This window comes from Sinohyriopsis cumingii, chromosome 1 (genome assembly GCF_028554795.1).
Source record: "Sinohyriopsis cumingii isolate HCF-2022 chromosome 1, ASM2855479v2, whole genome shotgun sequence".
NCBI lineage: Eukaryota > Metazoa > Mollusca > Bivalvia > Unionida > Unionidae > Sinohyriopsis > Sinohyriopsis cumingii.
The window spans coordinates 144,401,097-144,426,494 of NC_142961.1; the positions used below are offsets into that span (position 1 = coordinate 144,401,097).

Consider the following 25,398-nt stretch of genomic DNA (forward strand, 5'->3'; position numbering starts at 1 on the left):
GAAGACTGTGTTGGTGATTAGAAGGTCGTATTCAACGCATTTGCTCAGTAGGAGGAGTCCACTGATGTTGCATTTGACAAAGCCATTTTTGTCGATCACGCTCGTCTACGTCTGGTGATCTGTACCAGTTCTAGCAATGAAGTCACCGAGGATGATGGCTTCTTTGCCTTCAGTACTTCTGCGAAGAGAGACTCTAAGGTTTCTTAAAATGTGTCCGTGATCTCATGTGGGTTGGTCATTATGGGCTTATAGGCACTGATGATATTTTCATAGTTTTTCCAGATAATTGGAATCTCATTTGCATTGGTTTGTTATGCATAACTTTTGTACGTTTTGTGAATATGTGACTACTGTATTGTAATTGCAAATACAATACTATCTTCACGTCGCTCTTCTTTACTTCGGCCACTCCAGAAGAAGAGGCAACAGGCTTGTAATTCGGTCAGATGATCTTGAACAGCTAGGCAAATTTCACTCAGGGCCACTGTTGGTTTGCTAATCCGGCCCGTTCTCGGATCTTCTCGCAAGTGTATCTGTTGATACAGTGTCTATTACTGTGCGCACGTTTTAGGCACCGTTGGTGAGTTAGATAACAGTTGATCTTTTCTTATAGAATTTTGGACCGCTAAGGTCGGATCCCCAGCAGCCCTGGTATTATGACCAGGGGTAAAAAAGTAGGCAACGTCGAGGGCACCATTCCTAGCTCCTTCCTCATGCGAAGCAGGTGAGTAGTGTGATCCTAACATGGGCTGCTCAGTAAACGGAGGGGGGGGGGTGCTGCAGAGTTCCACTGTCCAGTGAAATGCGGCCCTATGCCCTGGGCCGCCACACTTGCTGATTTGCACCTCGCCCATCGCCACAGGAATATAAAGTATTTAGTTGGGGGGTGTAATATCAACACGTAAAGACTTGCTCATGTGTTGGATTTAAGCGAGAGGAAGGTGCGCAGTCACCTCACTCTCTCTACAAGGACTGACTAAATCCAGTGACACAAAAATGTCGAGACGCCTAGAGACGAATCTGGATGCAGTGTATGACCATAAGGTCCTATTGCACCTAAGCTAACGTCACAACTCTTGCCAACTCCTCCTCGTTCAATATTGACTCGATGTTCTTTCCCCTTGAGTCTTCTAATTCATACAGAAACGAGTTTCCTAAAACTACTTACCTAATTATAAACAAATATCTTAAGTCAAATTAGGACGAGAGCCTAGAGCAAATAGACATGTTTGGAGATCCTGCTTTTCTCCTATTTTTAGGTTTGTAAGTTTCAGAAAAACCTGTTTTAAGGCAGCCGAGTAAGCTCATCCATATTTTTGTTTTATTTCCTTTCTTGTTTTCTTTAAACGGTGACTTGTCTACCGGTCGACTGTACGCTGTATTATATCCATCAATATACCGCTCCGGTGGCCTAATGGTTAGAGCGTCCGCCTCGGATGCGGGAGGTCGTGGCTTCAATCCCCGGCCGAGTCACACCAAAGACTTACAAAAATGGTACTAGCAGCTGCCTCGCTTGGCGCTCAGCATGAAGAGGTTAGTGTTAGGACTGGTCGGCCTGGTGTCAGGATAATGTGACTGGGTGGGACATCATGCTACATATCTGCGGCATGATGCCCCAGTGCTAGACACCACTTTAAACTGCCACACTGCAGACATCGTAGCGATATGACTGAAAATTTTTTAAAGCTAGGTTACAAATCCAAATCACACACACACATATCCATTAATAACATATGTTTTGATAATATAATGACAAACCGCATGATAAAGGGAATAATAATTTTGAATTTTAAAGGAAAACAAGGCGTAGAAGATTTTTAAAACCTGGCGCCCATTAACATTACTCAGCACGGACTATAAAAATACTCATCAAAATATTAACCAATAGGATAACATCTTGTAGGGGACATTATTTATCTTAACCAAAACTACGGGGAAGAGGGTAGGAACATAACAAATAATACACCCAGAAGAATAAAAGTTACAGATTATATGCAATATAAAGGAGAGAAAAGATTATTGACCAATAAAAAATGTTCGACGGAACTGAACATGGTTTCATATATAACATTCTGATAATATTTGGAGTTGTGCAGCATTTCCGCAATCGGATTTAAATATTATCCAGATATAAACTATAAAATCATAGTTAATGCAGAAAAAAGCTTAAAGATAGAAAGGTCTGTAAGACAGCGGTGTACACTTTCCATGTTCAAGTACATTTTAGCCATAGAACCTTTAAACATTAAATTTAATAACAATATAAAAATAGAAGGTATAAAGTTACCAAATCTGGAATAGGAACTGAAAATACAAAAATATGCGGATGATTGCACTAATTTTGGTAAAAGACGAGTTCTGTTTCAAACAGTTAGAAAAAGAACCTGAAAACTTTGGGAAGGCTACAATGTCAAAACTAAATCAGGGAGAAACAGAAATCGTACTGATTGGAAATTGGAAAGGAAACCACACGGGACTACCACAAAAACGTTTGTTGTTGTTGTTGTTGTTCTAGGGTTTAACGCCATTTTCCAGCACCAGATAGCTATACATGGCGGCCACTATAACTGGTGGAGGAAGAACCCTGGAAAACCCAGGGAAGAACCATCGACCCACGAGAAGCTACTGGCAGGCTTTCCCATGTACCCACGCTAGCCGAGCCTTTAACTCGAACCCAGGCAGACAGAGGTGAGATGGCAGTGATCCGGGACGGTGAGCGCTTTAGACCACTCGGCCACTCGGGTCCCTACCACAATAACTATTTAAAGACAAATGTGTAGCATTGGGAATAATCTATGCACAAAATACGGCTAAAATACACTCTGAACAACTAATACATAAAACTCGAAAACAGCTCGAAGTTTAGAAAAACTAAAAAATAACCCTAAAATAACCCTAAAGGAAAGAGTCCAGGTGGCGAAGACATATATATATACATACATGCATGCATGCATGCATACATACATACACAGATACATGCATACATACATACATACATACATATGTGCGTGTGTGTGTGGTCAGAAAGATATAAATGGTCCTAATGCTAAAAGGCTAAGCAATTTAGAGAGAGACATAACAGAAAGAAGAAGGAGGTTAAGGATTAGCACGTTTACAAAACTTCCCAACAGAAAATATCATTAATAGACTTATGAACGTACAATAAAAAAGAGAATCCACCTGAGCTGCACAATACATTTACATTTTTTAACATTTCTAATAAGAAATAAACCGGAAATCTACCGAAATAATAACCTATCCAAAATTCTAAAACCGCCTAAAACAATGAGTGAAATAAGAGATATACTTATAAATATAATATGGCAATATGGACGGGAGAAATAAAACACGATTCATATAGTATATAAAGAACAAAATAGACGAATAAGGCATAAGATAGAAATTAAAAAAATCTCGCCGTACAGTGGACCCAATGTATGAGAATGAAGCAAAACTGAAACAACAACTGAAGTAGTGGGTTATATACCTGCACAATTCATGGCCAATATTAGATGTATCACTTCACATACGTATCATAAACATATATAAAACATGTCCAATGTGTGGAAAATGCAAATTTACTAGACAAAAAGAAACATTTTCTTATAGAGTGTTTAGAAATATAAGAAGAAAGAAGAATCATTAAGAACATAATCCTACATTAGTATGGCTTTTAATTTTATATACAAGCAACATAGCAGACCAGGATTTATATAAGGAACTGATAAACAAAGTCACAAATATCATGAAAAATTTGGGGAAAATACGTGTAGAGAACATATATAAAATGCGTGGGCGTGGATGAACCCAGAAGTAAAATATCATAAACTAATCATAGACAGTGGTCCCTTCTGCTGAAGGGCGAAGAGGATTATTCGAGGCGAAGCGGCATCAAATGGTCGACCCGACAGTGGATGGCGCCGAACAACGGGCCGATCCTGTCACGCATCCATCCAAAAATACACCCTAACCCACCCACCCCATACAATGAGAAAATTTAACACAAATAATAACACTAACAACAGCTACAAAAGGGCGGAAACTAATACAACAATGTTAAGAACACAACCGAAACTATACGGGATACAAGGGTTGTGCGCTCAAACTGAGAAACAATGACGAGTGACGCCATTGCTACAACGCGAGGTAATAAAGGTCACAATGAGTTTCCGAAATGAGAGCTCAACATAAACATCATTACGCAACAAACAACACCAGGGGAACAACAATACAAACTAACAACACCAGGGGAACAACAATACAAACTAACAACAGTGAGCGCGTCTTGACTAACATGCAAAACAAGCAAATATACAACAATATCATCTTTTTTTAACCTTTTTGTTTTGTTTTTCGTGTTTTTGTTTATGTCAGCTTACCTTTTTTCAAACATCGGAACTAGATGCACTTGAGATCCGAAAGGGACAGAGATGGAAAAAAGAGGGCTCTCAGGGAAGAAGAAGGACGACATACCAAATTCAAATAGAAGATGGTAGACGAAGGCACCCTCTTGCCTCGCCCGAGAACCTGATATAACGCCACCTACTCTATTTTTTTCCTTTTCTACGTAATATCCCTTGAATAAATAAAGAACACTGAAAACAAAGAATTTAATCAAATACAGCCAGTGCATACAGAAACAGGAGTATAGCAATATCAAACAATAAAGCATACATACACATAACAAACACTATACTTTTTTTTATAGATACTGGCAAGGATCACTGTAAATAAACATGGCAAGAAACCCAGTCGAAAGGTGTAACATATAAAGGATGGTGGTACGAGTCGACATATCTGGGCCAGTAAGCAAAACGAACATGATCCTGAAAAGGAACCTAAACAAGTATGCTTCCATCAACAAGGAAAGGAACGAATGAACCCTAATCAAAATTATATACAATTTTTGTCTAAATTCTATTGTCTTATTCAAACACAACAATAGATCAATGGGGAATAAGAACAACATATAAAATCCTTTACAAAACTTTCGAAACAAAATGGGGTCACCTTGAAGGTCGCCAACATATCATGCCTCGAGAGCTGAGTTCTAGGCGTCTACCAAAAACAAAATGCACACTATCAATGGATATCCTAACAATGAGTATGTGTGTATATATATATATATATATATATATATATATATATATATATATATATATATATATATATATATATATATATATATATAATGGTTTAACTTTCAGTAAAATTCATCCATATCCTAGTTTTAAGACTTCGACCACATATTTCCAGTACAGGCAACTTTTTATGTCTAAGAGAGTGAAAAATTACTCAGTATTTCAATCTCATATCGTTATATTTGTAAACCTAAAGGTCGCGAGTTCGAACCCTGATTTCGGCCTTACAAAATTTTCAAATGCAATTGAGCCCCACGCTAAATCTTACTGCAAAGAAAGCAAATTATTTATATATAAAAATTAAAACAAAAATACACCCTCTGTTTAAAAACAAAATATGACAAAAATAACAACAAATGAAAATAGAAAAACAAGTTGCTAAATGCTCACATGAAGCGTCGATGGACTGACAAAAAAGGAATGTGCCCATATTGTGCAAATTGCATGTACAGGGAGTCTCGTGACAGTGGTAAACAAACAAACTAAAAGGCTAAATGCGCCTCCATGTGTTCGAATGAAGCATTCCAGGTCAGCCAGAATGCAACTGTTACCATATATGGCATGCATGAAGAACTGCGTCAAATTAGCAAAGCAAGAGTCCAAAGTGAGGGCTAATTACAGCCGTGTAGGAAGATATATGCAAAAGAGATGATGGCTATCCCTTAGCGGTGAGATGTTTAATTCTAATCTAACCACAAGAAAGAGGCTTTCTGTAGTAGGGTGGGCAATTTGCGAAATGTTGGCATACTTAAATATATCATTAATAAAATACGGGAATATGACTTCTAATATTTTGGAGGGAGGGTGTGAAGCTGTTAGAAAAGGTCGTTGACCTGGATCATTCAAGTCGTAAAATTTTGGCGACCACAGGCCACGGTGTTTTTACTAGAATTTTGGAGACCAGTTGTCTCGCACTTTTAGTATAATTTTGACAATCAAAGGCTTAGTTCTTTTTTTTTATTAAATCAGTTTTGTTTGAGTTTTTTGTTTAGTAAAATTATGACTATCGGCGGCTTTCTTTTTTTAAAAATACAAATAAAACAAATTGGTGACCAGAGCCTACGGTTTCCTTAGTAAACTTTTGGTGTCCAGTGGCATAGGTTATTCTTTTTATCAAAAGTTTGGTAACCAGTGTTCTGTCTAAAATCCATACAGTTGCGTAAAGTTTAAAAATTATCTAAAATGTAATGAAAATAAATAAAAGTCTTACAGCATAGTTTTAATTAACTGTATAAACTGTGACGACCATCCATTTTAAAATACGTTTTTGGTAACATTTACCATCTGTTTATGTACTGAGTGTCTGTGTGTTTATATGTATGTGATTGTGTGTGTGGTTCTGAAATAACTGTACCGTATTTCAGTTTGGCAATGACGAGGTTAATTAACGGTAATTTCCTCAGGAATCTCTTGCCCGCAATCTAAAGTAGCTGATGCTATTTGCTAATGGTCTAGTATTATACAAGCATATTTCCCTGGTTGAATAATGGCAACAACATTCAACCCGCTGTCTTCAATACGCCATCAGATATCAACTGCTCCAATAGCTAAGCAATCATCTAAAACTAGCAGTCTTTATGGTTTAGCACACCAGTTCAGCAACAATTTCAGATCTGTGGGGCTTAAACGTTCGTTTGTTTTGCACAGTTATCCGTTTAGTCATAAATATATAACCTGCAGCACGAACTTTGGTAAAGGACTATTTTGCAATTCAGTTGCTTTGCTATATTATGGTTCAGTTGTGTTCGCGTATCTGACACGTAATGAAAATGCAGCACCATCAGCGTCGCATTCTTGTTTTCGTTACAAGAAAGTCAGAACGTTCTATCATAATTATAATTAAAATCACCCGCCCGCCCTTTGTTACACCTCATCAGTGAAGCAAACAAGCGGGTTACGTGCTACTGACGACAATTTCATATGTGATTCCCTGATAAATTTGATCAATCATCATACACATGTGCTGCTATCTTACACTAGGTAATGATAGTTATTTCCCCTAACTCACTGCGACTGCATGTTGAACACATCTATACATGACTCGCATGCAATAGTCGCAGTATAACAGTGATTACAGCGAGCACGAGAAGCATCCACTCTTTTAAGGAAGAATAAAGCACGCTGAATACGTATCATAGCCAGCCAGAGAATAAAGCGACATTTGACCGATCAGATTACCGGCTTGATGTTCTATATTGACACAAGGGAATAACAATAAGAGATTACAAGCCGACCCACTGAGACACGTGTAGTAATTGTTGCTAAACCTGTTCAAAGAGGCATTAGTAAGTAGTGACTTACTTACTACCTACCTGTTCAGTCAGATATGGAGAGGACGTAGCTGCAGTATAAATGTATATGAGTGGAATACTTGCATTATTCTTTTGGAAATTGTATTTCATTCGGAGGAAAGTGTTCGTCTGATGTCACTGTATTACGATATGGGGCTTAAGGAAGACCCACCTGGAAATTTTGATGAAATCCAGGAAATGCACGAGACACAGGTAAGATCATTTTATCTAACGTCATCATTAATTCTTCAGAATAATATTCCTGTCTTATATAATTACACTCTTCTAATGCGATATCCATAGCAGTGGAATTGGCAGCTCCCTACACGACATACAACTTCCCCTTACTACCAAGATTATTTGCTGAATGGGTCTCCTCAACTAATATATACTGAATTCTAACTCATGAAAGAGAATTTTACACCTTTTGTCCACATCTGAAAACATTTTTTTTCCAGTTAGTGTTTTATTGTTTTTAAAATTATTGTTTATTTTATATCTCGTTTGTAACGGATCGCATTGGCATTTTCAAATGTTATTTAACGTTGTTTAGAAATCTTCATGGACAGATGTATTGCCTATTTCGTACCCAGGCGGGTTTGCGGTTGATCTTTTGCCCCTTTTGAGTCAAGATATAATATCCATTCCTGCTTTAGTAGATATTTTATTTTCCTTCATTTTCCCCTTTAAATTGGTAGTTAACCAATGGTAAGTCCGATAAACCCTACAGCGTATGGATGCAGCTGGTCTTGTCTTTTTTTCAGCAAGCAGTGTAACCTGCTATTATTTGCGTCAGAGAAAGGCGTTTATTTTAATTTCAGAATACCCTCATACTGTTAAAACGTTATACTGTTTACAATTTAACAATTCTGTAAATTGATTTTCGATGTACTTTGAACAACAGACGTATCTGTGCTTTGAACTACACTGTGCCATCAGTGACTGACTCCACCAGGAGATGGTGCAATTAAATTAGAGTTCTAGGATCGAAAGAGTATTTATCGGAACCCAGTGTCACTTTCCTCCTTGTGTGTGTGGGAGGTGGGGTGGTGGTGGTGGTGCCATCAATCATTAACTCTTTGATTATATATAATTATCAGTGTAGTTATAGACTCAATCTTTTAGCAGACCGAGTAAAAATTGTTACATTTTCTCAGCCTTTCGCAACATTGAAAAACATGATCTCCTTTACCAATATCATCGTTATCCATTCTTTAAATTGAAGCTAACAGACTTAATGTAGTGTAAATTATTTTATTTTATTTGGTATCGAGTTTCGTGACTTTGCCAAAATTACATTTGTATAAGTATTTAAAGTCATGGATAATGGAAAGGGTTGTATAGGTATTTAAAGTCATAGATAATGGAAAGGATCATATGGTTTTCACATAGGGATCATTTTTCGAATGGTTTATGTATTGGTGGTTTCTGGTAGCAATGAAATCCATGAAATTTGTTACCTTTCATCCGCCCCACATGAGTAAATCCACATAATATCTAAAAATCTAGAACTTTCCCTCCCTGCCGTTTAAGTAAGTCTTGATCTGACGGCAAATAATAGATGCCAAAACTCCGCCTCAGAATCAAAGTCTCTGCTAAAAATGGCAATATATATATATATATATATATATATATATATATATATATATATATATATATATATATATATAGAGAGAGAGAGAGAGAGAGAGAGAGAGAGAGAGAGAGAGAGAGTGAACTCGTGTTTTCTAATCACTATGAACTGAGATATAAAAGAGTTAGCCGCTGTTAATAAAAAATAAATGTTTCACAAAACTTTCTCAGATGCTTGTTAATGGACAATGGATGAGGGCACGGAGCATACATAGCTTCATCAGTTATTGGAAAACATGTTTAATACACAAAAACCTACTTGCATCTTCATTTAAACACCCTTGTATACATACACGCTCAAATCTCCGAGTGGGAGGGGGGCATTAAATTTTAGCCCCTAAAGGGTGTGATTGAAGAAATCATTCTAACACACACACACACACACACACATCTTCTTCTTCCTTTAAAACTAAAAAAGACACGACAGAATTAAAATTTGTGTTTGGTCTATCGCAAATCTATGATTCTTTTGTGTGTCTATGCATATCAATAAGAAACGTGTATTGAATAGAATATACTTCTCTACAAAGCTCTCTACAAATAAAACAAGTACTGGACAATATTTGATTTAAGTCTTTGATCCTATCTGACAAACACAGAAGTACTTCGAATACCGAGCTTTGATCGTTATGTAAAGCGGTTATAAGTATCTCTTCAGTAGCATTTCGTTACATGAAGCAATACTATAATGTACACAATTACCAAGGGGACAATGAAGATAGTTATGTATTTGTCTATGTCGGCTCTCTGGTGTACCTTCATATGTAGATAGCAAATGCATAGCACAATGTAGGAGAGGAACTGGATTTATTATCTGGCGTGGTTTTTTCTTCTTTCTTCTTGTTTCCCTTTTTTTTCCCCCTTTCTTTCGTTGTTGTTGTGATAAATAGCGCAAAGTACAAGGTCCATAGCTATTCCGCCTTCGTCTGTCTTTCCCAGTTCTATAAATTCAACAAATGTATCCAGTGTGGGTATGTGAGAAAGCTATCCAGTAGCTTCTCGTGGGTCGGTGGTTCTTTCCGGGGGCTTTCCCGGGTTCTTCCTCCACCATTAATACTGGCCGCCATGTATAGCCTATCGTGGGCTGAAAAATGGCGTTAAACCCTACAACAACAACAACAACAAATGTATCCCCTTCAGGGTAATAATCGGATGCCATGCGCTAAGTACCTGCTGTTTTGAAAGCGTTTGTTACATTTCAACAAGTGTGCCTGTATATTGTGCAACAATTTCTTTTCTGACCAAAAACAGGTTAAGCAAACTCACCGAAAGCGCTTCATCACCGATACCATTCTGCGAGACCTAAAATGCGAATCGCTTCATATCAGATACGTATATAATGGATTATTTAACTATACTGCTAAAGTTTAATTTTTCAGCTCTCTTTTTTAATATCCATATTTTCTAACTGTCATATTATGTTCATTGAACAATATGTTAGTATGGCCGTCATTTCCAAATTGCCTTTGCTTTCGTGTTCATATTATCCAGGTGAAGAGGTGCAAAGCACAACCAGCACTAAATTCAATATCATGTGTTTGAGATCAATATGAAATTGTTGAAATGTTATCTCTCAACAGTATACGTCATATTTTCTTTGTCAAACCGAAAAATATCGTGGAGTTCACAATAATTTTCTACGCAAGTAAAAAAATATGTTATTTAATTATTGAATTAATATAATTATTCATAAAAGCAATAATCATAAGTGTACATCTGACCGCTGTTTTTATTTATTTATTAAAGTAAGTTCATATATCTATCTTTAACATGCAATGGAAATCGCACTGACCGTTTAGATGTGTTCGTCTCCAGACTATATTCCTGAAGAGAACAACTTCTGTAAACGTTTAGAAGTTCTCTTCTTCAAACATTGTTTGGAAGTGTATCGTTTCCGTAGGTGAAAATATCGAGCATCCAAGTCAGATGGCTGGACGCATGGAAAATACATAACAAGGATATTGATCGTTAAAAAAAGAGTTTTTATTGGACGCATTGTCTCATTAAAATACAAAATTGTCCACAAATTTATGGAAATATCGATGGTCAGATGACTGGAGAGTTTAATTATTAAAAATTAAAGTTTGACTCTATAGACCAAGAAAACCTTTTTCGGATATTTTAATGAGAAAAACAAAACATAATTCGCATACGTAGACAAAACCTTGGGTGTGGGGTGGGATGTATTCGTTTATTTCGCTTTGTTGTGTATTTTGAGTAATTCATTTTTCGTACTGTTAAGTTGTTCGTATTAAGACCAGAGACATATATGTAGTTCCAAGAAAGTCGATAATGAGAACGCGAGAGAACAACGTCAAGAACGTAAGCCGTCAAAAAAGGAATTCTTATTTACGAGAAGAATCGCGGTGTAACAACTTATTTAACGAAATTCTTGAAGCAATCACAGCAGCAAAGTCTTCCCCAAAGCTAGAATCGGCCATTCACGTGTGTGCTTGTAGATAGCTTATGGTTTGTGGGTGCACTGCAAGGTGAGGGAATACTTGGGAGCACGATTTTTAAGACAAATACCCAAACCACAACTAATGTAGTTCAAAATGAACACGTGACATCCATGCGACTGATGAGGGCTATTTCTATCTCTACTTGAAGAATAGTAGGCAAAAGGCACAAAACATCCGTAATTTGTACATTTTTGAAAAAGTTTATAAATATTTGTAATTTAAAATCCTCAAAAAATGGTGATTTATTATAGGATTGCATACACTCAAAATGATATTTACCGCCTTATTGACTGCACAAGATGAGTTTGTTTTTGTTCTGTGGTCTGTCGCATTTTCTCAACCAGCAAATGGGATTATTTACAGGATGCATTATTAGTACCTATATGATTGGTTTGGGTATTGTGTATACATATACATACATTCACCGTATTGCATCGAACCCCAAGATTTCACCCCAGCTTACAGCAAGAGGTACGGGGCCCCAAGTGGCCGAGTGGTCTAAAGCGCTCACCGTTACGGATCACTGCCATCTCACCTCTGTCTGCGTGGGTTCGAGTCTCGGATTCGGCTAATGTGGTTATGTGTGAAAGCTTGCCAGTAGCTTCTCGTGGGTCGGTGGTTCTTTCCGGGTTTTTTCCGGGTTCTTCCTCCACCATTAATACTGGCCGCCATGTATAGCCTATCTTGTGCTGAAAAATGGCGTTAAACCCTACAACAACAACAACAGCAAGAGGTGAATATGAACAGGTCAGAGCTGAATCCCGACCTCTCGTGAAACGAACGCAGACGAGAATGATACAAAATTTAAACGGTTCGTGTTGACGCTAGTAGCCTGTGTTCTTTTTCAGAGCATGCCACACTGCTCACGTTCATCACACGCAGTCCTAATAGTATCTCGGTCATCACAACAACCTTGCCTTTCCCGTATGTCAGTTCGTTTGCCGCTCCTTCTATGTGACAACATTTGTTTTATGCTAGATTTTGGACGTATTCATCGTAGAAAAAGAAATAATACAAATAAGACGAATACAATCTGTCTTTGAACATTTTCTATTATTTATTTGTTGCTTTAAGGCTTTCGGTATCTTACAGTTCATACTATTATCTTCTAAAATAAACTAAATCAATTTAGTCCAGAGCCCTCTAAATACCATTGACGCAAAATGATGGAAAAAAATTAGAAATGATATTAAAATAAAAGAATTCTTTTGTGCATAAAATGAAAATTGCTGATCTTTTGTTTAAAATTTCTGATTTTATTTAATCGACAAGCAAGCTTCCGACCACTCTATTCAATCGCGATATTGATCGCTATTCTGGTCCGTGATAAGTAGAAGATGAAACACGATAATCGTACGCTCCTTGTGATAAAAAAAAAAAAAAACAATCGGGCAATTACAATAAATTAATACCATTTCTCTATCCTGCTGAGACCAGGTCAGTGTATGTGAAAACCAAGTCAGAGGCGTAGCTATGATATTTTGCGCCCGGGGACGAACTATAAAATTTGCGCCCCAGCCCCCTCCCCGTTTAATGACATTTTTGAATATTACCCTTGTTTACTTATTATAATGTAACGTTGTAAGCCTCATTTTGGCGCCCCTGTACCTTGGCGCACGGGGACATATGTACCCCCCTGCCCCCCCCCCCCCCCCAGCTACGCCTCTGAATCAAATCATCATAGAGGTCCTCTTAGGTCCTCTTTATGATCTGAACATATTATACTGGCACCCAACCGACACATCCGGATGTGAAGCCATGTGTACTAGTGTCTAAATTGATCATCACAATTATTTTCGAAAAGAATACTGGTTCTCTTTGTGGATAATCATTATATTATGTAATGTATCAGTGTACAGGAACTATAGCTTCATTCAAAACATGTGCGCTTTGTGTTCGAGTAAACGTGATGCATATGCAGTGACGATCCGCTTATATGTTTATAGACGGAGTCAACATACCATCGTAAGTGCAGATGCGCGGCATCTTGGAATAACAATAGTGCATATACATGCAACATTTAGTCTTGGAACATTGGAACCGAAATAATTGCAATTAACAGTATGTTATCCAGCGATTGGACCCCCGTTCGGCCATTTCCTTCAGGTCACGAAAATGTTCGGCAGTACTTGTAGTTATTTTGTACATATTTAAAAACTATTTTTGTGTGTTTTGTCCAAGTTCGATAACTACTTGCTTTTAGATCTTACCGCTATAACATTGTTTTAGTTCATCCAAGTGCAAAATATACCACATACAGCAGACATCCAATAGAGAACTTTGTACATGTCTTTGATTGTATTTTACATCAACGCATAAGCACCGACATTTTTAACCTTAATTAATGGTATGTGAGAAAGCCTGCCGGTAGCTTCTCGTGGGTCGGTGGTTCTTACTGGGGCTTTCCCAGGTTCTTCCTCCCCTATTGATACTGGCCGCCATGTATAGCCTATCTTGTGGTGAAAAATGGCGTTCAACCCTACAGCAACGACAGCCTTAATGGATACAATCGGACACAAATACTTAGTGCGTAATTATGTCTATATAACAGTTCAGTGGACCTCGCAGCTTATGCATGAGAGAGAGAGAGAGATAACCAGTGGACCTCGCAGCTTATGCATGAGAGAGATAACCAGTGGACCTCGCAGCTTATGCATGAGAGAGAGATAACCATTGGACCTCGCAGCTTATGCATGAGAGAGATAACCAGTGGATCTCGCAGCTTATGCATGAGAGAGATAACCAATGGACCTCGCAGCTTATGCATGAGAGAGAGATAACCAGTGGACCTCGCAGCTTATGCATGAGAGAGATAACCAGTGGACCTCGCAGCTTATGCATGAGAGAGATAACCAGTGGACATCGCAGCTTATGCACGAGAGAGATAACCAGTGGACCTCGCAGCTTATGCACGAGAGAGATAACCAGTGGACCTCGCAGCTTATGCATTGAGAGAGATAACCAGTGGACCTCGCAGCTTATGCATGAGAAAGATAACCAGTGGACCTCGCAGCTTATGCGTGAGAGAGATAACCAGTGGACCTCGCAGCTTATGCATGAGAGAGATAACCAGTGGACCTCGCAGCTTTTGCACGAGAGAGATAACCAGTGGACCTCGCAGCTTATGCACGAGAGACATAACCAGTGGATCTCGCAGTTTATGCATAAGAGAGATAACCAGTGGACCTCGCAGCTTATGCATGAGAGAGATAACCAATGGACCTCGCAGTTTATGCATGAGAAAGATAACCAGTGCAACTTAACAGTATGCTATTCAGTAATCTGAAGATCGCTCGTCCATTTCCTTCAGGTCATGAAAACGTCGTTGTAGTAATACACCTCAGTTTTGATGTATTTGATGGTTTAACTCTTGCGGAATGTACCACATATGTTACTACAGCAAAGACCGAAATGGTTCCGATTGTGACATTGTCTCCTCACGCCGCTTTATTTTTCATGTGAACGAAAGTAGCTTTGAATATAGTTCTCAGTTGCCACTGATTACATCCGAGGTTTCTTGTTCGACTTCACGGGATAGACCGATGATATTCCGATTGGTTATCCAGTCGAAACGGACATCTCTATTTAAAATGAAACTGGCATAATGCAAAAGATAAAAGAGAAAAATAGAAAAAAAATTAACATTGTGTTAGACTCCTTGGAAAACGCATTCCTGACTTCTTCTCACGATATATACCAATAATGGTAATGATAATATACAGTTATTTCAAGAATGAAAACCATAGGCTCAGATTACAGAACACATCGATAACAAATACATTAACACCGAGACTCAAATTACACAACATATTTACAAAATAATGCATCAACATTTTGGAGGTGAATGCCACAAATATCATCAATCAAACATAAATCTTTGATTCAGTCGTATTTTTTTAAAAATCTGTATATATTTCAGAGCCGTTAAATATTAGCTGAAAATAATGGACATGCCAGATTATCAGATGGAACTTTCATATGTAAAATTTTAACGAAAAAGAAATCAATTTTGGACCAATGCCAATATTTTCGTGGGATATGCTTTTCGAAATGCCATGATCCATAGTCATATAGATGGCTTAAAGGTCAAGGTTATTATAAGTTAAGTGAAGATTTGTGACACCTTTCCATGTCTGGATGGTAACTCTTTGGGCTATCGTAGATATTAGATAAAACAACACCCAAATATATAGATTGAGCAGTGTGTCGCATACCAATCAGGTATCACAACCCGTGTTCGTCTTTGATGATATTTAATACGTGTGTGTGTGTGTGTGTGTGTACAATAACACTAAAAGTTGCTTCTCATGAATTTTCATGTCCCAATAAAAAAAAATTTAGGTCATGAAAACATCACAGTTAGAGTGCATCATGTGCCGTTTGCTTTACTCTTCTTGGCATTCTCATGTCCAAATGTAAATGTCAAATGATTGAATAAAGGTTTTGAATGTTGACCTCTCTTATTAGTTTCCCCATAGCAAAACTGCTCATTTATTTCATTATATTTTCACGAGAGAGAGAGAGAGAGAGATTCTAACATACAAGAAGATTGATATCACTGTTTACAATACATTGAAATTTGTAACTGGCAAAGATTGTTTACAGAGACAAGTTAATGTAATACAAAAAATGAATGACAGAGAGAAGAAAAGTCCCATGACAGTTTTGTTTTCAGGGCTTTGCATAAGTACTTTACAACCATCATACACCTAACCTTTGTGAAAAGTTTGGTAAACAAACAACGGAAATAAAGATACAATTTAAATTTCATTTTCATCAGCCAGCTGATGTGGCCAATCAAACATGTTTGTTCTAAATATAAGACTTTTGATTATTCGGTGGAAGAGAACATTCATGTTTTTCTATTCTTCAAATATTTAATTACTATCCACCGCTGTGATTGAATCTTCGTGTTACTAATCAATGTATATTTCTTTGTATTTCATTAAGGATATCAACCAATCAGGCAATTGTAGTTCTCAATAAATCTTAATTTATTTCTTTTTCCTTTCATTTACATGCCCGGACTTTTTCGAGTAGTTGCGGATATGTGGACGGATAATATAAACGTGCAGATTTGTTTTATCACATTTAAAAAAAAACCTTGTTAAACTTAGAATTGCCCTCGATTTTCATACTTATTATTTTTTAGACTTCTTCGTTAATTGAAAACGAAGCTTCCTATGGGATGAATTACAGTTGTTCAATATGGTATATACTTCTGATTTTTCGTTTTTATGGCATCGAGTTTGTTTTTGATTTTATGTACTGTGCTTTATCTTCTAAATTGCGGGCAAAAGAAAGGATTTTTGTGTGTGCAAAATCTGTGTGGTCACCGTGGCACAATAACTTTTCTTTCTAATTGTTATCATTGCTATTCATAGAAAAGTTTGATTTACTTTAGACAGCCGTTATATTTATTCATCTTCTAATGCAATTCATACTGCAGTCTGGTTTGAAAACTGAACTGTAAAAATCTTGTAAACAAAACAAGTCACTAATAATTCTTTATACTTGTCTTTTCCTTCGGGTTTTCTTTGAACGAACTATTGTTTTCCTTTTGTTTGCGTGGTATCTAATTCAACTACTACCGTAAAGTAATGCACATGATGTATGTGATTGTTGAGTGCAAAATATTGTCATGGTTAACCTTGTTTTAAATCGTCATCGCATTTATACAGATCACACTGCGTTCAAAGTGTCAGTAAATGAGATGTTGATAGTGTGTTTCAACGTTGGACTAAATTATATACAGTCACGGCGCAGGACTGCCAAATAATAGGTCAGATGCACATGTGATATGACCATCTGGAACTGAAGTAGGCACGAACCTAAAATTACGTACAGAAGTAAGCGACTAGTTGAAACAGCTTAAATAATGCATTTACTGGGCTAATAAAAGTGTTACATATCGATACAATGTTCAATTTTTACTGCCAGAACGGAACTTTACGATCAGCCCAGTCCTTACAATAGACAAACGACATTAAGTAAAAATGCAAACTAGAAATGGTACAGGTATGGTGAACTCGGAAAAGTAGAAAAAAGAGTGGTAGAAAAGGTATATGATCGATAATGTTTAGATATACATAAAAATATAATAGACGTAATTATTTTGAGTTTACATGGGAACATGGTGATTTCAATATTAGTTCTATAAATTTGCTTACTGTGAAAATTGCTTTAACATTAATGCAATGCTTTAACATTAGTGTAATTTCGCAGCTCACTATATTTGCATGTATTAACATTATTTAGATACTTCCTACATATATATTGTTTTCTTAATCCAGCAAAGTGTTGACATTAAAAAATGTAGTGAGACGGATATTTCACGTTTTCTTCCAGATGCATCCAAATTTGGCCACATAGTTTCAATGGGAAACCTGTGATTGGTTGTAATAATCATTGTCAAAATGATTATATACTATTCTGACAGAGAGGTTAAAAATTATTTTTAAAAAAAAAAAAAAAAAAAAAAACGTGTTCGTGTTCACTTAGACCTTTATTTTCATGTCACCGTCTATTAATGCTTGTTGTCGAAACAATGAGTGGACAAGTATTTTTTATCTCAACATAGAATGGACAAGTATTTCTTTCTGCGTATAGAATGAACACGTATTATTGTCTAATATATAACGAACAAGTATTGCTGCCTGAACATATAATGGGCCAGTATTATTGTATGAAGATAGAATGGGCAAGTATTATTGTGTGAAGGTAGAATGGGCAAGTATTATTCACTGAGATAAAGTATTATTCACTGAACATAGAATGAAGAAGTAATATTGTTTGAGCATAGAATGAGCAAGTACTGTTGTCTGAACATGTAATGGGCACGTATTATTGTGTAAACATAGAATGGGCAAGTATTATTCACTGAGGGTAATTATTGTTCACTGAACATAGAATTAATAAATATTCTTGTTTGAACATAGAACGAGTAAGTATTATTGTCTGAGCATAGAATGGGCAGTTATTACTGTATGATCATAGAATGGCAAGTATTATTGTTGAACAGAGAATGGCAAGTATTATTGCCTGAACATAGAATGGGCAGTTATTACTGTATGATCATAGAATGGCAAGTATTATTGTTGAACATAGAATGGCAAGTATTTTTATTGTTGAACATAGAATGGCAAGTAGTATTGTTGAACATAGAATGGCAAGTATTATTGCCTGAACATAGAATGGGTAATTAAAATTGTCTGAACATAGAATGGCAAGTATTATTGCCTGAAAATATAATGGCAATTATTCTTGTCTGAACATAGAATGGCAAGTATTATTGTCTGAACATAGAATGGCAAGTATTATTGCCTGAAAATAGAATGGGCAAGTATTATTGTCTGAACATCGAATGGGCAATTATTATTGTCTGAACATAGAATGGGCAATTATTATTGTCAGAACATAGAATGGGCAATTATTATTGTCTGAACATAGAATGGGCAAGTATTATTGTCTGAACATAGAATGGGCAATTATTATTGTCAGAACATAGAATGGACAATTATTATTGTCTGAACATAGAATGGGCAAGTATTATTGTCTGAACATAGAATGGGCAATTATTATTGTCTGAACATAGAATGGGCAAGTATTATTGTCTGAACATAGAATGGCAAGTATTATTGTCGGAACATAGAGTGGGCGAGTATTATTTTATGATCATAGAATGGGCAGATATTATTTTCTGAGCAAGTAGTATCGTATGATCATAGATTGGGCAAGTATTATTGTTGAACATAGAATGGGCAATTATTATTGTATGATCATAGAATGGGCAAGTATTATTGTATGATCATTGAATGGGAAATTATTATTGTCTGAACACAGAATGAGCAATTATTATTGTTGAACATAGAATGGGAAATTATTATTGTATGATCATTGAATAGGAAATTATTATTGTCTGGACATAGAATGGGAAATTATTATTGTATGATCATAGAATGGGCAAGTATTATTGTATGATCATTGAATAGGCAATTATTATTGTCTGAACATAGAATGAGCAAGTATTATTGTTTGAACATAGAATGGGCGAGTATTATTTTATGATCATAGAATGGGCAAGTATTATTGCCTGAACATCGAATGAGCAAGTGTTATCGTATGATCATAGAATGGGCAATTATTATTGTATGATCACTGAATGGACAAGTATTATTGTATGATCATTGAGTTGGCAAGTGTTATTGTATGATTACCAAAAGGGCAAGTATTTTTTGTATGAACATAGAATGGGCAAGTATTATTTTCTCAATATCGAATGGGCAAGTATTATTGTCTGAACATATAATGAACAAGCATTATTGTTGAACATAGAATAGGCAAGTATTTTTGGACCACTCCGGTGGCCTAAATGGTTAGAGCGTCCACCTCTGATGCCTCACACACACACGCACACACGCAAGTATTACTGTCTGAACATAGGATGGTCAACTATTGTTGTATGAACATATAATGGGCAAATTATTGTTGTTTGAACATAGAATGGGGCAAAGTATTGTTGTTTAAACATAGAATGAACAAGTAATATTCTCTGAATATAAAATGGATGAGTATTGTTGTTTGAACATAAAATTGCTGTTGTTATGGACTTAACTCAATTGTTCAGCACATGATAGGCTCTATATAGTGGTCAGTATGTTTGGTGTAGGAAGAACCCCAGAAAATTCCGGGATGAACCACCTACACAACTGTAGCTATTGGCAAGCTTTCTCACATACCCACATTAGCCGCGCTTGAGACTCGAGCCCACGCTGACAGAGGTGAGGTAACAGTGAGCTATAAATCTGGCGCGTTATATCACTAAACCATCAGGGGCCTTTTGAACATTGAACGGACAAAAGTATTGTTCTTCGAACATGGAAAGGACGAATATTGTTGACTTTATTATGCAATTACATCTACAAGACTAAAACCACATTGCCCAATACCTAATTTCTGAAGAAGAAAAATAGGCTTAAAATAGATGTCAAACCTTTCGAAATGCTGTGGAAACAAATTTGCGAAATTAAATTGGAACTCACTTTTAGCCAAAGCGTGTATACAGTTAGGGTAAGGTTAATGTACACAGTTTTGAGCAGCACAATGCTGGTGACCAAAAGCACTTTGACTTGACTATAGCGGTCAAAAATAATGCTTAAATTTACCATCAGTGGTAATATTTGATCTGTATCATTGATATTTCCATTGTTACAAGCTCCGGATAAACATCCATTACGCTTTATATTCACCAGTGGATGCCTGCGATAAAATTTCATTGTTTTCATCAATACGCATAATCCTGCTTAATCAATCATTGCGAGCGCGCGTAAAAGTTTCTCGCATGGTTGCTCAAATATGATCGTTCATGCTCAATGAGTGAGCCAATCAGGGGTTTTTTTTGGTTTGTTTTTTTAAACACAGTAACATGTCGATCGATAATACGTCACTTTGTTGATGTAGAATAGTTTTATTTCATTGGCTCGTTGATGACGTATTTATTTATACATGTTCCCGAGAAGGTGGGAATCCTATTGCAGGCAGCGGATTTTCCTTCGCGGTTTGCGACGGTGTGATATTGCAGACGGAAGATGCAGTTAATTGTTGTTGTTATTGGGTTTAACGCCATTTTTCAGTACACGATAGGCTATGCATGGCGGCCAGTATTAATCATGGAGGAAGAACCCGGGAAGAACCACCGACCCACGAGAAGCTACTGGCAAGCTTTCTTACATACCCACATTGGCTGAATCCTAGACTCGATCCCAAGCAGACAGAGGTGAGATGGCAGTGATCCGTAACGGAGAGCTCTTTAGACCACTCGGCCACTCGGGGCCCCTGCAGTTAATATATCCATCGGTTTAAGCACTCCTCCCTCTTTTTATTATTATTTATTATTATTTTTAATTTAAAAATCCCCAAGGTGTTAATATCCAAGTTTTTTTTTTCTTTCTGAACAATATTTCTTAACATTTTCAATTTCCTGTATTTGGATACGATATAATTAAAAAATAAAAATTCTAAAACTCCCAGACCATACATATGTCTGTGTATTACCATGTAATGTAGGAATACGACACTATTTCTAGACCATTCATTATAATCTCTTGACCACTCAAATCATGAAGCCAATTAGGAAAGCTCAGTACTAATTTCGATGTCTCGCAACAAACATTATGGGGGCGCTCTACAGATATTACGTACTTCTGAGAGACTGACAGGTGAGGGTGAAGTGGTTTGCATTTGCAGCATGCACAATGGAGAGAATGTTGGCATAACTCTGCTAAATTCAGTACCTATTGTTGAAATTTCTTTATATATTTTACTTGTGGATTGTACAAGATCTAATTGCAGAGCTGTCTAAAATGGCTGTTACATGTGTCCGATAAGCATGGATTAGTCAAAAGTACACTAACTTTAGCAGTTACTAAAATAGGGAAAACGAATGTTGCCAGAGTATGCAATACCAGCTTCAGAAATTGCAATGAATGAAATGCAAAATATATTAAACTTAACAAAAGAGTTATCGGATCGTATTATTACAACGTACATTTAAAGCACAGGAGAAGAAAACGATGAAGCGGAGCTTGCAGTTTTTCTGTGGGTATACATCTGAAGGCCAAGCTGTATGATCAATAACCCAAACTACCTCAATCAATCCTACACCAATATAAAGGACATTAAAAGTTCTTTTTATAACATCTAAGACATACAAAGTCTTTTTTTTTATATATCCAGGACGACAAGCGATGAAACCCTACGCAAAATACGAAACCGTAGAGCGCCACCTTAAATAATGAACAAGGTATATATATATATATATATATATATATATATATATATATATATATATATATATATATATATATATATATATAATTCAAATTCGATCACGAAATATTTGGATTTGTGATTTGTTTTAAAATCCACATAACAAATGAAAATATTTAACAATAAAAAATAAAATAAAGTACATCATAAAGTCTACTTTCGATAAAAAGAATCTAAAAAGGAATTGTTTGGTTTAAGCATTTTTTTTATTTTAACAATACGCATTTAAATGAACATCATATCATTGAAATGTGAACACTGACAAGTTGAGTATATAAAAACTGCGATCCTGTGTGTAGATATCTGGGTGAAAGCCTAGTTAGCCATTGTTCGGATCATAGAATACGGATTCACGATAATGTGCAAGCAGTTGAAGGGCAAGAAGCAGCCTCTGTGGACGCTATGACATCATTGATCACAGGTGGTTCCGACGTTAAATAAGCATGGTATTGGACTCGTGACACTAGTGATTGGGTGCGTGCTTCTTAGTATTGTGGAACTCAAGGGCAGTAGGCAAACAAGAAGCCTTCTTTGAACTTCTGAAGAAATACAATAACACTAGTCAACAGTGAAATCATTGCTGACTTGAAAAGGCCCTAATCTGTAGTATTTTGGTGTGCCGAACACGAATATAACCGTGAAAAATTTGTATTGGCTCTCGTTTTGAAGATATTCATATACCTCATTTTCTATGTTTCACTGTGTAAATTTCTCCAGTAGGACTGCAGCAACATCCGGAATAATGATGTAACATTGCATAATACCATCATGCTCACATCATCCACAGTTGATTGCATCATCTTCTGATGCAATGCAATACTAATGCCATGCGGCTGCTGAAGTAAGTTGACGTCAGCAGTGTACTATACATGTGTAGGCCTATTATACTAATGCCAGGCGGCTGCTGAAGCTGACGTAAGCAGTGTACTATATAAAGCCCAATCAGATAGGTTCAGCATTTAAAATATTTTAGACGTTGTGCGAGACAGTTCAAGCTACTGTTACATAAAACTTATTATTTTATCCATTTACGTACAATAAAGAACAGTAATGCCTCGAAAGTGTGTTAATACCGCGGACAATTTTTGCTATATTTGTGGGGAAGTGACATTTGCCAACCAGAAGAAAAGTATCAATTCTCAAGTGAAGAAGGCATATCATCTTTACTTCGGATGCAAGGTTGGTGACCAAGACAAGCCTTGGGCTCCGCATATATGCTGTGCTACATGTACAACACAGCTTTCACAGTGCTTGAATTGCAAAAGGTCATCAATGCCGTTTGCAGTCCCAATGGTGTGGAGAGAGCCAAGCAACCACCTAAATGACTGTTACTTCTGCTTGGTTCCTCCTCTTTCCGGCGGAATAACGAAGCGAAAGAAGTCGAGAATAGTCTACCCAAACATTCCGTCTGCATTGAGACCAGTTCCACATGGTGAGGGACTTCCTATTCCAGAACCTCCAGCAGAATATTCTCTTGATTCATCTGACGAAGACAAAGGTGAGTCGACCTGTTCTTCTCCTGGTCCATCAGCATGCAGTGATCCAGATTTTCACTGTGGTGCATCATCAACCCCACACAGAATAACACAGGAAGAACTAAATGACCTGATTCGTGATTTGGACTTAACAAGAACAAGGCAGAATTGCTAGGATCAAGACTCCAACAATGGAATCTTCTAGAAGAAGATGTCACAATTACTGCATATCGAAAGCGCCACCAGCAATTGGAGCCTTTCTTCAGAAAGGAAAGTAATCTGATATTCTGTTCCGATATTGAGGGCCTCATGAATGCTTTAAAAATCACTCATGACCCACAAGAATGGAGACTATTTGTGGACTCTTCGAAACTGAGTCTCAAGGCTGTGCTTTTGCACAATGGAAACATTCTTCCATCTATTCCAGTAGCGTATGCTGTCCACATGAAAGAGACATACGATAACTTAAGGCAGCTACTGAATTCCATTGAGTATAACAAGTACAGCTGGCACCTCTGTGGTGATTTGAAGGTAGTTGCCCTTTTAATGGGACTGCAGCAAGGATATACAAAATACATGTGTTTCTTATGCGAGTGGGATAGCCGAGCAAGGGAAATGCACTACATGAGGAAGGAATGGACTCACAGGCAGAATGTAGCCATTGGAGAGAAGAATATCCAACACCCAGCTCTGGTTGAGGCTCAGAAAATCTTGCTACCACCCCTTCACATCAAACTAGGTTTGATGAAGAACTTCGTGAAAGCCATTGACCGGACTTTGCCAGCATTCCGATACCTGCATGAAAAATTCCCTCGACTCAGCGAAGCAAAGATTAAAGAGGGAGTTTCTGTGGGTCCTCAGATTCGAGAGCTTTTCAAAGATGACCGGTTCAACAACTTGCTGGAAGGTGACGCGAAACAAGCATGGAATGCTTTTCGCCTAGTTTCTACAAACTTCCTCGGAAATGTTAGGGCAGAAAACTATAAGGAACTAGTAGAAGACATGTTGATGAAGTATAAGAAACTTGGCTGCAATATGTCTCTAAAGATTCACTTCCTTCATTCCCATTTGGATTTCTTTCCTAGCAACTGTGGTATTGTTAGTGATGAACACGGCGAACGTTTTCATCAAGATATCGCAACAATGGAACAAAGATACCAGGGAAAATGGTCCACTACAATGCTGGCTGACTACTGCTGGACACTCCTCAGAGATGCTCCCGAACAGCTGTACAAGAGACAGGCGAAGAAATCTAAGATGTAGTCAATGACTTGATTTTTTATAGGTAGGCTATTACAGTTGACCTTTTACTATTGGAATGCATTTCGTTATGTAAACATTAATTTCTTGCAGATTACAAAAAAACTAGAGCCAATTTTGCAATTTGACTGTCATATTCGTGTTCAGCACATAAAAATTGATAAGAATTGACTAATTTTATTTCAGTAACATGACTTTTGTAAAAATTTGTTGTCCAGTGATATATATCACTCTACAACGATTTTGTAGTTGATAGGTTCATGAAAAAGGGAATGGGGAACAATTAAGCTAAAAGGACAATAATTTTTGT

The 25,398-nt window shown here is 37.0% G+C and overlaps 1 protein-coding gene across 1 annotated transcript in view; it reads left to right on the forward strand.

Annotated features, from left to right (window-relative positions):
* Positions 1–7,125: 7,125 nt before the first annotated feature.
* The window catches only part of LOC149808076 (tetraspanin-18-like), a 170,563-nt gene continuing 152,290 nt past the window's right edge, over positions 7,126–25,398 (forward strand). Inside the window, exon 1 of the mRNA XM_089973378.1 lies at positions 7,126–7,645. Coding sequence (XP_089829504.1) covers positions 7,565–7,645 — 81 coding nt within the window. The 5' untranslated portion in view covers positions 7,126–7,564. The remainder of the gene's footprint in view (positions 7,646–25,398) is intronic.